At 39.8% G+C, this 17,528-nt stretch overlaps 1 protein-coding gene across 6 annotated transcripts in view; it reads left to right on the top strand.

Moving 5' to 3' along the window:
* fam204a (family with sequence similarity 204 member A) overlaps nucleotides 1–17,528 on the top strand; it is a 46,312-nt gene that overhangs the window by 12,439 nt on the left and 16,345 nt on the right. Inside the window, exons 6-7 of one of the 6 annotated variants that reach the window (XM_077581979.1) lie at nucleotides 5,695–5,804; nucleotides 5,994–6,544. The exons of 4 other annotated variants lie outside the window; for them this stretch is intronic. In XM_077581979.1, the coding sequence (XP_077438105.1) occupies nucleotides 5,695–5,804; nucleotides 5,994–6,045 (162 nt within the window). In that variant the 3' untranslated portion in view covers nucleotides 6,046–6,544. Of the gene's footprint in view, nucleotides 1–5,694; nucleotides 5,805–5,993; nucleotides 6,545–17,528 lie in introns of those variants that run through there. One more of the 6 variants, XM_077581980.1, reaches the window with a different exon arrangement.

The raw sequence follows: 17,528 nt of genomic DNA, 5'->3' as shown, positions 1-17,528 counted from the left end.
AAATAAAAAATGTGTATTCTAGTTTGCCTCCAACATAGTTTTGACCACGTCTCCTGATGAAATATTCATTGTGAGAATTTGTCAATACACCGACCATTTTAATGATTTCTCACCAAAAATGGATCAATTACATTCTATAAATGTCTGCCAATGTTTATACTCTACAACCTTTTTTAGGAACTCACAATGTCCCATTACTTGATGAGCTTATTTCTAGAACAGGCCCACGGGCTACTCATGTGGTCCTTGGGGGGGGGGGGGGGGGGGCTTACCTGGTGGTGGCGGGCGCCATGTTGGTGACCCCTTGCTCATTTGATGATTCAGATGATTTACTGTGACTCGGGTTGTCCTTTTGTTGGATTTGAAACTGGTTGCGTGCTTAGTTTATTTCAGTCTGCCCGACGACACGGGGTCCTCTGTCTTTTCCAAGGCGATATGGGTGGCGTCCATTGATCTCTTCACCCTTTGACCTTCCCGATGTCGCTGCAACAAAACGCGCTTTCTTCGCCTTCTGCCTCAGTTTTAAGAATTGATGCTGGAGTAACGCATACACACACACACACTGCCTAATCTGATATTCATTCCTTTCTTATATGGCCCTTCTTGCCAAGGTTGACTAAGGCCACATTATTTAGGCATTAAGGTAGTGTGATAAGGGAATTAGGCTGGTCATTAATCGTTTACACGTCAAATGCAGCGGAGCAGCTCGGGGAGGTGATTTAGTGAGGCAAAGCCATATAGCCCTTGTTAATCCACCTCTCACACGTTTTAATTGGAAGAGTCTTCCTGGATAGGAAATTTATGAATGGCTTTAAGGCAATTTCGTTCCTTAAAGCCATCATTTATTTGATATTGTTAAAAGAAGCTTTAACACTTTATCCACACGGAGACGCGATTTTTCGTCTTTAATTGAGGTATTGTATTTTGTAGCTGTTTCCAATTTTTATTGCTGTTGTGTAAAATGCAGTGCAGCAGGCAGCTATGTTTTTTTTTTTTTTTTTTTTTTAAATCGCATTGGGGATCCATGTTTGGGCCTCCATTTGAATCTCCATGACGACCCAAACTTGAATGAATCAGTACTATTGACTTAACCCTCATCGTGGCCTTAAAGCTGCAGTGGCTGCATTGACTACAATGATGTTTTTTTTCTTCCTTTATTTGCATTCAAATCTACCAAAGGTCAGAGTATTAATCCTCAAAATAAACCTTATTTTTAACAGGCCTGTGCACAGGACACACAAGAGAGAGAGAGAAACTACAGAACAGGAAAATGAGGATGACAGGCACTTAATCATATATTAATATGCATGGCAGTGGGAAGAACGACCTCTTAGGGCCACATAAACATAGACTGCAGGAGGTTTCTTGCCTCGTGTCTTTGTCCCGGCTTTGTACTTCCATTCTTATTTGCACTAGCTTCTAATGTGAGAGGATTTGGCACTAAGATACACGGGTGGAGGCAAACACTGCAAAAAAAAAGAAGAAAATCCTGAAAAGTGGATCAAAAAAAAGTAAATGAAAAATAATGTCATATTACGGAAAACATGAGAGGCTAATTTGTGCCGACTTTTTTGCTAATTTTGTTCTCGCCACAGAAAGAGGAGCCGTCACCTGCTCGGCGCCACAGCGCTGACAGTGCCAGTGATCCATGAAATAAGCTGCCGCTGGCTTTGTTCAGATAAGAATGAACAAATCTGCACAATGTACTGCTCCCGGAATCTCATTTTCATACTTGCATGCAGGCTGAAGGAAATAAGCTGTTTGCAGGCTTGATTAATCAGACATTTGAGTTTTTTTTTTTTTTTTTGTTTCTTTGATCTGTTCTGTCTCCTAGGTAACTTGCTTGACATTAATGTTGAACGTCAAGCTAAGACAATCATGAGACATAAGTGATTAAAAATGATTTTTTATTTGACTTTATAAAAGGTATATTATAAAATGGAAATGATAAGTATGGGAGCGTGTTTTAATTTTGGTTTTGCAAAAATGGTCCAACAGAGAGCAGATGATTTTCTAAATCTCGAAAAAAAAAAAAAAGGTGCCTGTACGTGAAGCCACTTAGTGTCACGCTGATTCATTTGATTGTGCCCCCAACAATAAGCCCTCATATGAGAGGCCTCCTAGTTGACGTTGGATTTGTCAATACCGTAATTTAATAAACGTGTTTGTACGCGTGTAATCTCACCGCCGCATCGCAGCCACTCAGAAGCATCGACACCAATCCCAACAAAGAGCGAGGAAAAAAAAAAAAAGAAGCCCCCCGCCCGTGCGCTATCATCGGCTTGCGAAACTACCGCAAATGCAGACTTGGTCGCCCGTTGTAAGGCAACATGATTTCAAGAATTCTAAAAGCTGGAAAATGGCAAAGGACTGTCATCATATGTACGCTTCAGGTTATACCGACATTTTCACAAATCTTAGTAGTGGCTGTAAAGATGAATGCCTTGAAGGCCCCCGCCACAGCCGCCCGGCACTCGCAGCCAGCCGGCACTCTTATCTTAAATCCGAGCAAAGTACCATTAATCTTTTTGAAAGACCTTTATGGCTTTTAATGTATCCCAAATTAGAACATTTTACACCCTTGGTTCCTGAAATATAGTGATAAAAAGCCTTTAGAGTTTAATTTTTTCTGCCTGCTCGCTCTGACCTGCTTAATCCCAGCATGCATTAGGAGATATTTTAGTTTCAGTCTTTCTAATAAAGTTTATCCCACTTAATTATAATTGAAACATTTCTTTTTCTACCAGGTCTTTTTTTTTTTTCAAGTGGTGCAGCGGTGGCACATTTCGTCATTACCTCAAGACTTTCTTCCCCTTTGATTGTGCTGTGACTATTACAGAGAATTACCCCAACGTTTGGTGAAATTGTTCCAAGTTGTTTATCGAAAGTTTGCCTCTGCTTGAATAATAAACCTATCTCAGGAGTGACAGCGGAGGCAGGATTTGCGCTTTGTTTCCCGTGCTTGTGTGTGACTGGGGTTATTGGGATTATTCTGCTTCACAATACATTCGCGTCTTCCCTGGGATTTGAATGTTTGCCTCTTGCTGTCACGGTCCTTCCCTTCACTACTGTTTTCAGGGACTGCCTGCAGTATTTCAAACAGAAAACGCCGCTACTTGTGCTGATTTATTGCTAACAGTTTTTCCACAACGGATACTTGTTAAGGATCATAGTGTTGATGGTAATCAAATTCTCGATCAGTTTCTTCAAGTGATGTCATAGCCCTTTTTTTTTTAATTGATTTTTTTTTTTGTGTAGTTTTTTTTCACTTTTCTTTCCTTTCTTTGGTCCTTCCTCGGGTCTCCTGGCGGCCTCACGGCTCTGGCTGGGTTCTGAAGTGTTCGGTTTAGGTGAACGGTATGGGATTTTTTAATAGGTTTTAGGTGAACTAATGAATACACACATGCACATGCACATACACATTCTCATCCACATACAAAATAAAAATTAATAAAAAAATTAAAATAAAATTAGAAAAAGAGCAATGATGATGACATGTCAAATCGGTAAAATTGCAATAATACTGGGCTCTCCCAGACAGAAAAAAGAAAAGAAAAAAAATTGATGTTTTTTTTTTTTGGTCCTGCTTCCGTTGAGCATAAGGTGACCCTGCTGCTTGCACTAACATAGCTGTGAACAAACTGAATGTAGTTTACAAACGCACAGTTCACAACTTAATGTCACTATAGTTAGCGACTTTTGCGACAACAGCCACCCCCCCCCCCCCCCATTTGTGATTAATCGTGAGTTAACTAGTAAAGTCATGCGGTTAATTTCGATTTAAACTTTAATCACCTGCCGCCCCAAATTTTTAATAATCTTTTCTTGTTTTCATTCACTGCCATTCACGGCTATAAACGTCGAAAATCCATTTGAACTAATGCCAATAGTGTAACTTTTTTTTCACACTTTTGTTAACAAGAGTATAAAAACCTATAATTTTTTTTCATTGTACATTTAGAGCAGATATCAAATTTGCGATTAATAGTGAGTTAACTAGTGAAGTCATCCGATTAATTACAATAAAAAATTTGAATTGCCTGTCGGCCCTAATTTTTAATAATCTTTTCTTGTTTTCATTCACTGCCATTGACGGCTATAAACGTCGAAAATACATTTGAACTAATGCCATTAGTTTAACTTTTTTTCCCCACTTTTGTTAACAAGAGTATAAAAACCTATATTTTTTTTCATTGCACATTTAGAACAGATATCAAATTTGCGATTAATCGTGAGTTAACTAGTGAAGTCATCTGATTAATTACAATAAAAAAAATTGAATTGCCTGTCACCCCTAATTTTTAATAATCTTTAAAAAAAGAAAAGGAAATAATTTATGGCAGTGAATGAGTTAATATGCGTGTATTTTTTCAAGGTCTTCTTCTCATCTATTTTTTTTTAACAAACGCAAGCAATAAATTCATCTGTGTTGCAATAAACAGTATGTGTATTATACATAAATGTTTTGATCTTATTAGTTACGTTTACACACAAATAAATGCAAATAAATCATGAATTAGAGACAAGACAGATTATTAGTGTTTACAAATAGTGTCCATGAATCATTTTACCGCGATAATGCAATCAAATCTGTAGCTTTATCATAAACCTTTGTTTCATGAAACAAAGATATGTAAACATTTGAACTGCACTTCATAAGCACTGAACTTATCGAGGAAGTAAGGTTGGGGGAAAACATATTTGGCTACCTCGGTTTGGTCGACACAAAGATTTCTACCTCGAAACTGTAATTTATAACTTTAAAACCATATTTGTGGAACCATTGTTGGCCACTTCGGTGTTGATTTGCATGGATATTTGCTGCTGACGGAAACATTTTTGCAGCAACAAAGCTAGAATCGAATGATTCCCATGGTTTGGGATCACTTAAAACAAAAAAAGGATAAAAAAAATAAAGTTTTATACATTGCAAAGCAGAACAGGCGGAACTTAGAGATGGAAACATGGGAATGCGGACGCGTGATCATGAGCTAGCCATCCTTTCGGTGGACGCTTGCTGCTGAGATCCTGAACCCCACCATTTTCCTCTGCACATTCACCGAATCCTTCTTTATTGAACCCACCCCAATTTCAAGACATAGGTACAGTATATGGTTTACCGGTGAACAAAATGAACCGCTGTTTTCTTAAGATGGATCCCAGGGGAAGCAGAAGCAAAGGACCCGGAATTGAGCCCTGTGGAACACCATACGTTCCATCATACACGGGAATTCCTATTGCACATATTTGTCCGACCACTTTTTTGCTCAACGAATTTAGTATGAAGTGAAGTGAGCTAAACTTGTCCCGTTGCATGCTAAAGATTATCCAGCTAACTTAGCTTAGCATAGCTTGCTCTATCATCACCATCACAAGCAGTGATCGAGTGTGAGTGTAAAGTGACAACAAAAGCCTATCAACCGCCTGTTTTTTCCCTCCCAAGTTGCAACCGATGTGAGAATTGCATTCAATTCCATTGCCCTGTCTTTTTGAATTGGATGAATTGCTCAGGCCTTTTTCTGTGTGGATGCCGTATGCGAGAATGCCGTGCGAATGTTGAACCCTTGCTGCGGTGTGGAGGCAGCAGAGACCGTGACAAGAAAGCGCCCTGACGCATCAGTCAGACAGCTTTTATTTTATGCCTCAGACTAATTTCCATTCTCCAACGGGCCTCTCCTCTGTGTCTCTAAATAGCTGGCTGTGAAAATCGCAGAAGCCACTGATTGCCGTGACTTTGTGCAGCGCAAACAGGAAGAGGACGCTTTGAGGGCAGCGAAGAAAAGGAAGAAGCAAATAGCTTGGGGGTATGATGTCTCTGTCCTCATGTTTGTGTCTGCCATCCCATCTTCCATGGTGTCAAGTGCGGTTAAGATGGAGTTGCTGAAGTCCGGATACTTTTGACTCATTAGTCATTCTCAGATGAAAGCTGACAGTTTAAATGAATGCGTCAAGGGTTCAGTAATGCAGTGTTTTTTTTCCTCTCCGTTTTTCAGGTTCGAGGCAAAAAAACGCTGGGAAACCAAAAGCAACATGGGCTACATGTGACCAAGATGGAAGGAAAAGGAAGATTTTTTTTTAAATGTTATGCTAATTGAATAAAACTCTGTTTCTTATGGCAAACTGATATGGTTTAGTTTTATGTTTTTGCACAGTTAAAAGAATTAACACCCGCAAGAGTGCGTTGGCTGAGGGCGGAATAGAAAATCCATCTAAAAGCTCGCAAAAAAAAAAAAAAATGGCACATTCAAATTAATTCCCTAGGCGTCCATTGGAGTCTGCATTGTGTTAGTTTTCCATTACATTTCAGTGATTTGAGCGTTCTGGCCTTCAAATTAAATCTGCTGTACATTACTGGATGATGCGTTTATTTATTGCTGTAAAGTGGGTTAATCATGAAGGCGCTCCTTTCTTCTCCCGGGCAAAAGAAAGGAAAGATTAGGCCCCTAATGCAATGTACAGGATAATGTGCGATCGGATTTGTGTGAAGAAAATGAAATTTGCCTGCTGTAAATTGTTGTTAGCTAACATAAACTGCAAGTTGAGAGAGCGGCTGAGCGGGGGGGGGGGGGGGGGGGGGGGGGCACCAGAGACATGAAACGGAGGCTTTGCTTTGCTGTTGGCCGTCTCCCATGCTGGGAGACATACTATTGTTTCTGCATCTGAACAACAGGCGCGCGTGTCTTGAAGCCTCCACTCGGCACTCTTTGTGTGATGAGCGCTCTTCAGCATGTTAACCAGTTGAAAACTCTTTGACTTTGATCTTACCCCCCCCCCCCCCCTGCTTCTTTTGTCTATGAAGCTGCTTTTAAATGATCATTCCGATTCTTGCAACTGTTAATTCTAAACAGCTTTGGAATGATGATTACTTGTATTCATAATGCTTATGTAGTTATTTTTCTAACTATGGGACATAATTGCTTGCTTTAAGCTAACGAAAAAATAAAATGAATTCCCCTATGTGATTGGTGTTAACATATTTGGGCGTTGTGCTGTGTTGGCTGAATCAGTATGAGAGGTTAGGAACAAAACATCAGCAATTTTGTGCCCATTTTTGATGATACATCAGATCTCTAGAACAGAATTATGCTGAATCGATTGTAGTGAATCGCACAATTTTTGTGCGTGGGTGCGATGCTGTGCATTGCTTAGAATGTGTGCTAATTAAACTATTAATTATCTCTGTAATGAGACGTGTGTCAAAACTCTGTTAAGCACATCAAAGTACAACATGGGATTTTCTACACTTTGATGACTGCAAAAAAAAAAACAACATCTTGACTGAGAAGTGAGGAAACTGAGATTTTCCATTAACAGAGCCACAGAAAGCTAATTTTTAGAGACTTCAAAGTTGTGGAAGACTTTGGATATTGTAACAGAGTAGTTTGTTGCATAGATCACAACTAGCTCTTAAAGTAGCAGAATGGAAATGTTTATTTTATTTTATTTATTTATTTTGTACCCAGACTTGATATTTCCATCAGGCAGGTAAATAACTCGTTGGTTCTCCAAAATAACCTTACTGTGGCCACCTCATTTTTCACATTTTTAAGTATTGTTGTAAAATAATATGCTGTAGGTATTCTATGCGCTGCTTTGCAACGGCTCTCTGGATCTAAAAATAGCTTTTTTTGTTGTTGTTGGAAAGCTTATGATAGGACACGGCATTTTTGATTGGCCGTTGCATCTGCGACATTGCAACACCATTGGCTGAAGGTCAGCCGCTCAAAAAAACGTCAAAAAGTGGTACAGTAAACTGGTGAAAAATGCCGCGTCTCTGCCAGTAGATCTATATATTATATATAGATATATTTATATTTGTTTATAATTGGGGGGAAAAAAATCATCAAAACGAACTAACTAGATAGTATTCAAAGCCGGTGAATATGACGAACGCTGATTCAAGAACAGCATGCCGCCCTATCCATAGCATCACGCGTTATTAATCTCTTTGAACACAAGATAATGCCTTGAGCAGAGATGATTCTGCTTTTAAGCTGGAAAATCCACTTTCCCCCCTTGTCATTTGGAGGAGCTGTTTTCAATAGTCTGTAACTGGAGGCCAATCTTAGCCCCTGACCTAGGCTGATTTGTTGGGAAACACGGAGACAAATTCCTTGGGCACATGTCGAACGTCTTCGAGGAAAACTGTCTGTTGTGCGGATCGGGGTAAAGGGAGAGGGGGGGTGGGGGGGAAGAAAACAACAACAATCCCATTAAATGGTTGGGAGGCTTCTCTGGTATGAAAGGGGAACATATGTTGTTGATAATAAGACATCAGCGCTATCGCTTGCTGCTATCAGCAGGTAGAATAGGATTAACTCATAGGGAAGATCTCAAAGATATTGTTAGTTCTCCAAGCACCTCACACAAAGTGGAGCAAGTGTTTGTGCATTAGGAAACTTTCAAGAAAGAAAAAAACACATTACAGTTTTATGTAGCATTATACGTGCTTTGTCAGGATAGAGTTTAGCCGCAATTGACCCAAGAAAGAGGCAACAAAAACCTTGTTCTGTTAATGAAAAATATACTATAATTGCTAGATTTTTATATATCGATAGTATTACACATATCCTTGATCTTGTAAATGCAAATAGCAAATAGCAAAGAATGACTTCTGAAGTCTACAATCCCATTTTGTCGGGCAATTTAAAAATGCATCAAACTAATCAGAAGCTTCATCGTGCACCAAACGATGACCCCAAAACACACAGCATACAACAAAGGACTTGGTCAGGTAGGAAAAGTGGATTGGATGTCTTGGACTAGCAAACTCAGTCACCAGACCTTAACCCAATAGAGCATGCATTGCTGAAGGGAGAAACCTCCAGAAACAAACAACTGAAAGAGGCCATAGTAAAGCATTTCAAATGATTGAAGCATCCAATAGTGGATGGGTTCAAACAAAAGGTGCTCTAGAGGTCTTGAGTTGTTGAACACATCTGGATGTAAATAACATGAAATAAAAGCTGGAATTCAGAACTTATGTCTCACTCATCTTTTGATCTGAAACCCAAAAGTCCTCAGTATACAACAAAAACAAAGGAATTGACCTTGTTGTTTCAATACTTTTGGAGGGGACTGTACGTGTATTTATTGTTTGCCCTTATCTATCAAAGACGTGATTGGTGCTTTCAGCTACATTTTGCATGTCATATACCACATTAGATTCCTTCTCCTGCCGATAGCCTGTTGGAGGAGTGACAAACTGTGTGGATGTTGACATACTCAGCTGATTTAATGACCTGTTTAATTCTGGCACGTCTGCAGCCCTCAAATGTTTTGCAGGTTTAATTAGCGTAATCACCGCTCGAGAAAAAGGCCACAGGGTTGTTTAATGGGTCATGTTTGTCAAGATGCACAGAATTATAACACAAAAGACGTGTCATTCACGCAGTGCAGCAGTCTTCCAGTAATTACGGGTGTCACAATTGATAATTACAGAAAGGATTGGTTCATGTGAAAGCCAAAAGGAACCTCTGCTGTGAGGAAATGAGTTTGACAGTGTTTTGTATGAACAATATGCCTTGTGTCATGGTAAACACTTATACCTCACTGGTAACGATGCAACATTTATAGACTAGTTTTGATGTGAGAACCCCATCCGTATTTTCTATAATGATTTAAAATGGAAGTCAACCATACACATTTCTTGACAATAATATGTTATATTGTGAGCTCACTAGTCTAAACATGACATTCTGATTAATATTACATTTGTGGAATATGAGTTATAAAGCAAAATTCAGCCATTTGTATCCATCTCAGGGGGCGGCCATTTTGCCACTTGCTGTCGACTGAAGATGACATCACAGTTGCGCCGGGCTTAGGCAACGACCAATCACAGCTCACCTGTTTTTTTTTAAGCTCAGACCTGAGCAACACTGGATAAAAAACACTGATCTGAATATATGACTGGATAGCCGATACCCCATAAGCCGTTGAAGCAACCGGGCGGCCATCTTGCTCCTCCCATCTCCCCAACAGACTACTGTATGAACTATGCGGTATATGTACAGATTAGACATATACAGCTCGGAGGTGGGGCAGGGAGGGGTGGAGTCACTATTTTTTAACAAGTAAAAAAAATAAATTAAAAAAATAAACAAGTGTGCTGCTTTGAAGACCCCTTTTTTTCTTTTATTGCTCAGTTATTTGAACACCAATATTAGATTTGGCAGAAGCATCTTTTGTTGAATAACAGTTATAATTCTTTAATTAAAAAAAATATACAAGTTTCCTCCTGTAAACATCATTAAGCATTTAATTTATACATGGATTTAAGGCAAGTTGTAAAATGTCTGAAGTCCTCTTTAAAACATCATAAATCATGCTGTTTCTTGGGAGGAGCAATATGGGCTTCAAAGTCTTGGCCTGTCGGCTATTCAGTCATTAATTCAGATCAGTGATAAAAACGGCTAGATTTTGCTGCTTAACTGATATTCCGCTAACGCAATATTAACCAGAATACCATAGTGGGGCTGCATAGAACATATTATTGTCCCCAAAAAATTAAGGGTTGACTTCCTCTTTAACTCCATATGAAAGCATCATTACAACGTGTCATTCTGCTGTTTGGCTGTTGCATGGTCAAGTGAAGTTGGGGCTCAAAATTGAAATCATAAAGTACAGAACAAAGTATGATTCACTTTCCCTCAAACTGTGAGATCTAGGCCAAACTAAACATGTACTTAATCTATAATTAAAAAAAACTATAGTTTACTCAGTGAGTTACTTATACATCCTCTTGATTGCCTTTGTTGGAAATTGCTTGGAAAGCATCTGTTTTATCATTTAGTATAACTTAAGGAACGGAAGAAATTAGAATGAACTTTTAATTAATTCTTTCCTTTGCTCTCATGAACTAAAAACACTTTAATGACCAAATATGCTGAGCATGCACCATTATGCATTCATCTTCTATGCGCAAACCACATATTGCCATTCATCTGCATGAATTATTAAATAAGTGAATTCATATTTCATTTTTTCTTTATAGAACCATTTAACAGTTCCAACAGTGGTAATCACATCTTAAGAAGTACCACAAAGCTGAATAGTACTTTGGTCCAACCTCTCTTCTTCATCGTTGTGCGTACGCTAAACAGTACACATCTCGACCCTAAATTAGCATCACGTTGCGCAACATTTTAGATGGACACGTAGCATGGTTGCATTAAAGTGTGCTCCAGTGCCAAGTATAATGCGTTCACAATGTCACAATGCCCTTTCTCATGGTTTCTCCATTAGCCTGGACACTGAAGGAGAGTGTCAAGATGTGTTAAGCGAGTCGCATTTGGATTTAATAGATAAAAGAAAAAGAAAAAAAAAAGCTAATTATAAAATACAATTCATACAAAACTTATTTTTCCACTGTTGACACTTGCAATGTGTATAAACTCAAGTATTTTCTTTTATAAATGAGTTTCTTTGGAAGTCATTATTATTATTTATGGGAAACAGTTATATTTCATCCTTGTTTTGTGGAATACCTTAAATGTATCTGTTTATTTGTTTTTGACACAATTATGAAATCATGCTCTTAATATGAATGAGAAAGAGACCATTTGCTGGTGTAACATTTCCTTGATTTATCCCTGGAAAGACTAGCTCATGTGGTAATGTGTTGCTGAGTGCCAAAATGAAGAACACTTGCCGACTGTTTAGCCGGCAATTATACGGTGGCGCCTTAATTAAAAGGTGGAAGAAACTCGTTATTTCTGTTTTGATACTGCTAATTCTTAACGGACATAACAGTGGCACTGTGGTCCTTTGTAAGCTCTTGCGCTGCCTTGCTCGTGGCTCGTCTGACTCTCAGGCCAGTTGAGCGAGGAACTAATTTGTGTCCAAACCCCAAGGAACTCCAAACTCTTCCAAGTAATTCCCTTCTTTCAGACTTAGAACGTTGTGTCGACACAAACAATGGCAGCGCTTTGTAAAAGTGATGCTAAAACCTCTGCCAAGTATAATTCATCATTTGAATGACAATAGACCACTTAGCACTGCTTAAATTATGTCTGTGTTCTATCACCACCACTTCACTGTCTTAGCCTTGTGACAGTGGACCGTCATTAAAGTCGACGGGTTATGTGGCGCTCTCTTATCTCGGACTCAGTCCTCTGAGTTTACTTTAGACAGAAACTGCTCAGACATGGCTTTCACCGCCACTCGCAGTCATCTAGGTCATAACTATGTTTAAGTTGTACATTCATTACCAAAATGTGAAAATAAAAATGCATGAGCGGTGTCATAATTTGACCTTTAAAATAACATACAGTAATTTGGATTCTAATGAAGAGAATACTGTCATGACATTGACAGACTAAGGATCCATATTTATTCATTTAGTTATTTCTAGCTCATCTTTCCTCTCACAGAAGTTATCAGTCTTTTGTGGCCTTATCTAGTACCTCTAATTTCAATTTTAAAATCAGAGACTGAATGTGACCGATGATGTGTCAATCATTTGCCGTGCACTCTCGGGCACACTATAGTGTGCATATCGATTCAGGTTTTGCTCAAGAATGTCACTGTAAGAAATATACACAATTGGTAACAATTCTACTTTGTCAGGTAAGTTAATCACCTCTTTTTGATTTTTAATTGATTATACTGTACAATCATGAAAAATAAAACTTCAACTGATAACATTTAGTGTCATGCTAGCAACATAGCAGCCATGGTTAAGGTCGGGTTGTTTACATTGCTAATGCTAGTTTAGCATTGCTAGCACTGCTTTGCTGAAGCTACATACAGTATGTGTTTTCTGTGACTGTTTATCACAACCACACACTTTCATAATCACATGCTGTAATGAATGGCCATGTTTGAGAATTGCTTGTGCACGTCAGGGAGGGGTGAAACTAGTCAGAGGCTCAAGTGAGTGACATTAGTGAAGTAAGCCTAAATTCAAATCTTGCTAGCAGTTTAACTGCAAACTCCCCCTTTAAGGGCTGACTGGCTCACAACTTAAAAAGGAAGTCTTACAGTAATTGATGCCCCTAACTGCTTGTTTAGAATGACTCTACAAATGTGCGCCCCAACTTGAGAAACTTTGGTGTTGTTTTGGCCATGCTTTTTGACACAATGTAGGTAGGCTATCCAGTTGCTACATTTTCCATCTCAGAAATATTTTTAAATTTCGTTTCTGGCTATCATTCAGAACTACAAATTACCATTAGTAACCCTTTTTGGCCACTCGTATAGATGGTTTTTTTGCACCATTTGTTTTCATGATCATTTTGACACGTTAGTCACCTAATATGGTTCCTTTTCCTATTAAAAAAAAACAAAACAAAGAACTATTCGTTTTGCCAGTTCCTTGATTAACACAATGTTTATAAAGTAATGTACCGTCTAACATATGGTAGAAACACAGAAGTTTTACACTAATTGCTTGCAAGACTAATTACCTTGTCTGTGTTTTGATGTCTTCAGTATCAAATTATTGTCTTTTTTTCAGAATGTTGCGCTACAGCTATTGTCCAGATGTATCTGTCTGTCCTGCTTCTAACTGGTCATGTGAATATTTAGAGGCCTTTACAGTTCAATTGTGTTTTTGACAATGTAAGTGTAACTGGCCAAGATGAACTGGAAGCAAACTTGAGTACAGCAAATGCATAACTATCAAAATATTATTTTGCAACTAAATTTAATGTAGGGTTCTTATTATGCACCTGTTCCACTATTTCGTAATTTCATTGTTGTGGGATGACACCCAAGTACCCGAATCTCAAAACTGGGAAATAGACGTCTTAACCGCTAGACCACTGTCCATCCATTCATCCATCATCTACCGCTTATCCGGGGTCGGGTCGCGGGGGCAGCAGCCTTAGCAGGGAAGCGCAGACTTCCCTCTCCCCAGCCACTTCACCCAGCTCCTCCGACGGGATCCTAAGGCGTGTCCTTGCCAGCCGAGAGACATAGACTCTCTAGCGTGTCCCGGGTCATCCCCGGGGCCTCCCGCCGGTGGTACATGCCCGGAACACCTCTCCAGGGAGGCGTCCAGGAGGCATCCGAACCAGATGCCCGAGCCACCTCAACTGGTTCCTCGCGGAGTCCCTCCCGGATGACCGAGCTTCTCACCCTATCTCTAAGGGAGAGCCCGGATACTCATTTCGGCCGCTTGTATCCGGGATCAGACCACTGTGTTGTCCCCAAACCAACCAACAGGAGGGAAATTGGAGTTTTGACCACGATTTGACCCAACAAAGTATCATTGCTAACAAGCTGGCAGGTACTGTGCAGCTTTTTAGCCCTTCGTTGACGTCTTGTTCTCTATACAGTGATAACTACCATAATGAGATTTGCCATTAAAAAAAAGAAAAGAATGAAAAAAAAAACCCTGACCATCTGCATAGCTCACTATGGTAAAAGGCTGAACGCTATCACACTGGAATTCAATCACTGAATTATAGTCTCTTTGTGTGTGTAGGTCTAGTGAGTACCTCGCACTATATTCATTTCAAAAAGGCCTCAATTTAATTAGCTCTCATATGTTGAAAAATTCATGAATTTGTCTGCAATTCCCTGCTCCATTGTTGGGGATGACTTAAGTGCTGATGTTGGGTATTCATGCTGCAGTTTGGAGAAAGAGCGCCCCTTCCTTTCCAAACACACACACACACCGAAAAAAGAAACTATTTATGTAAATAGCGACAGTGTGTTTACTTGGTGGAGGAAAGTGAAGCCCTGAACACAGTGTTAAGCTTGGCATGCCTCCGCCAAAGGGGACCTCTCACCATCAACTTCAGCCTTATTAAACTGATTACCAACTCGGCCTAATTAATCAGAGACAGTGCCCTTTCCTGTCATGCAGGGAGGGAGCTCTGTGCCTCAGAGTTCCTCTCTCACTCCCCATCTGTTCTTCTCTGGTCCCACTGTCCTCCCATTTCTTCTTCCAGCTTTGATTGAAGTAGGGGAATGGTAATTTTCATGCATCATCTGGGCCGGCAGGATGCAGGGACAAGTAGCAATTACCTAAAACAAACAAAGCTAAGATTGCTTGAGACGCTACCTCTTTATTCAAGCTCGCGCAAATAAGACGACTGAGTGCAAAACGGTTGCAAAACACATTTTATAGGCCATTTTGTTCATTGTTTTGGGACCGCTGAGGGCGTAATGTGCACCGACAAATTGCCAGTAAGGACATGATTGGTGCTTTGTTGTCGTTGAGGATGGGATTTTAATGTTAAACATTCTCTTTCGGAAATGATTTAAAAACTTAACAAGTTAACAAGCACGCACATACACATACACATACTCACCCACATACAAAAAAAAAAAGAGCAATGATGATGACATGTCAAATCGGTAAAATTACCGAATGAACAATACTGAGCTCTCCACAAAATAAAAATAAAAACTTAACAAGGGTACTACTAGAATCTAGTATCAGTGTGGTGTTTTATCTCAGAAAGTTATTTTTAACACGCATGAACCATTGTTTTTACCCAGTGGCGTGCAGTCAGGGCCTTCAAAGCCTTCACTGGTGGTCCAAAGACTGCCAGGAGCACGGACATACATTTTCAACTAACATGAAATGGTTAAGTATTTTGTTTTTATTTCATTGCGCTGTTCATGTTGTATACCCAATATGGCCACTTAGGGGCAATGTGGTGCCGCACATTCTGATACACTGTTATTTGTTGCCACATTAGAGAGTAGAAGGAAAACGTCACGATCAAGTTATGCCAATAAAAGTTGTTTTTTTGCAATGTAGGAAGAGTATATGCCAGTGAGTAATGCAAACATGCTTCTCTGTATACATTCCTGAAGAGTTTTGTACCAATAGCCGTTCTTTTGAGTGATAAGAGTGCCGCGAGTAGCGCGCTAATTAGCATTAGCTTTAGCAATTGGATCATGACGATGCAAGTCTTTGTACATGAAGCCCCAGGTCTGTACCAACGGACTTTCTCAGTCCGTCAATGATTAATGAACATCACTTATGCAACGCCATGTGGCGTTTTTGTCCACATTCAAACATAGCTATTTGCTGATGTGGGGCTGTCAGTGAATCATCAGTGTATTTCTTGTGATGAGGAAAGTGTATACTATATGAGCCAAACTTTCTGAGTAAGCATGCATATCCAACTGGGCCCAGAGAAAAGATGCTTTGAATGCAGCATACTTAAAAGAGCGGGTATCCCCAGAGCTGGGAAGCTCATACTTGCTGCTGTTCTGTTGTGTCATCTTTGTGTTAGCCTGGTGTGCTCACTTCCTCCTCTGGAGGAACTAATACAGGCCTTTTATTTCTCCGGCAATCACACCAAATGCCAAGTCTAACTGGTCCCCCTATTGCTCCTAATTAATGCCTGATTAAAGAGTGAAAATCGGGATTCTACCAGTGACTTGTTTTTCCAAGGAGTGCGGAATTAATCCCCTTTGGATCTTGCGGAATCATTTAAGGATTCGCCTTGTTCTGTTTATCAAATAAACCAAGTAATTAGAGACTTTAGATAAGTAGGCTAAATTGATGCCCGCCCTTTGTCTTCCCCAGCTAGTGCTGGCTGATAGAAACAGCTGTGTTGCTCTGGTAATGTGCAGCTTTATACTTGTCCAATAACAATGCCCTTTGTGTTTGGTAGGCTTGTAATTACGCTGGGGAGCCTCCTTGACCTTGGTAAGCACATCTATCTGACTTCTAAATCAGTGTATTTCATTTCTTAACCCACAAAGATACATCACATGGGAGTTTACCGACATCCCCATGAATGTAGCTCAGACTTCAGGCTGCATTAGAGCGCCGCACAATTGTGCGGTATGCAATCGTGTCTTTCCTCTGTCTATTTAATAGCTTAATCCTCGATTAGCGTAGTCTGGCTGTACAGTATCTGGATCGGCAATGTTTGATGTTTTGGAGTGTCTTGTTTTTATTTTCACCTGAAAATATAATAGAGTTGTTTTCTCACCACTTGATTCCGGAAAGTCTTGCGTGCGAATATTTGAGTTCATGCTTCATGATGGAACATTACTTGGTTCAGGATTGATCATGCCTGGTGGATCAACAATATGTTCCCAGCACTGTAATCTCAACCTTGTGTCTGCCATAAAAATGACTCCATGCTATACCAATGAAAGAAAATATAAGGTGTCGGTTCAAGTGTTGCTAACTTTGACTAAGACTATGTATGCAGCGAAGGTTCAATTCTCACTCAGCGATGGTGTGAATGTGAGTGTGGAAGGTTGTCAGTTTTTTTGTTTTTGTTTTTTTGTACCCTATGATTGAGTGTTGTCCAATCCATGCTGTAGTAGTACGCCTCTTGCTTGAATTCCGCTGGGACGGGGTCGAGTTCTACGCAACCCTGAACAGGATGAGCTGCTTAGAAAATGGATGGTTTAATGCAGCTTCTGTAAACGCTACTTCATTCTAAGGCAGGGGTTATCAACCCTTTTGAAGCTGAGAGCTAATAGTAATTTATGCACCTGACTATAAGCCGCGCTAGCTAAATTTGGGGAATACTCGAGTTTGTTACATATAAACTGCACCAGACTGTAAACCGCAGGTGTTTTAATGTTACCGCACCGGGTTC

This window comes from Vanacampus margaritifer, chromosome 12 (genome assembly GCF_051991255.1).
Source record: "Vanacampus margaritifer isolate UIUO_Vmar chromosome 12, RoL_Vmar_1.0, whole genome shotgun sequence".
Taxonomy (NCBI): domain Eukaryota; kingdom Metazoa; phylum Chordata; class Actinopteri; order Syngnathiformes; family Syngnathidae; genus Vanacampus; species Vanacampus margaritifer.
The sequence above is the reverse complement of the archived record's forward strand: the minus strand, read 5'-3'. Positions and strand labels throughout refer to the sequence as shown.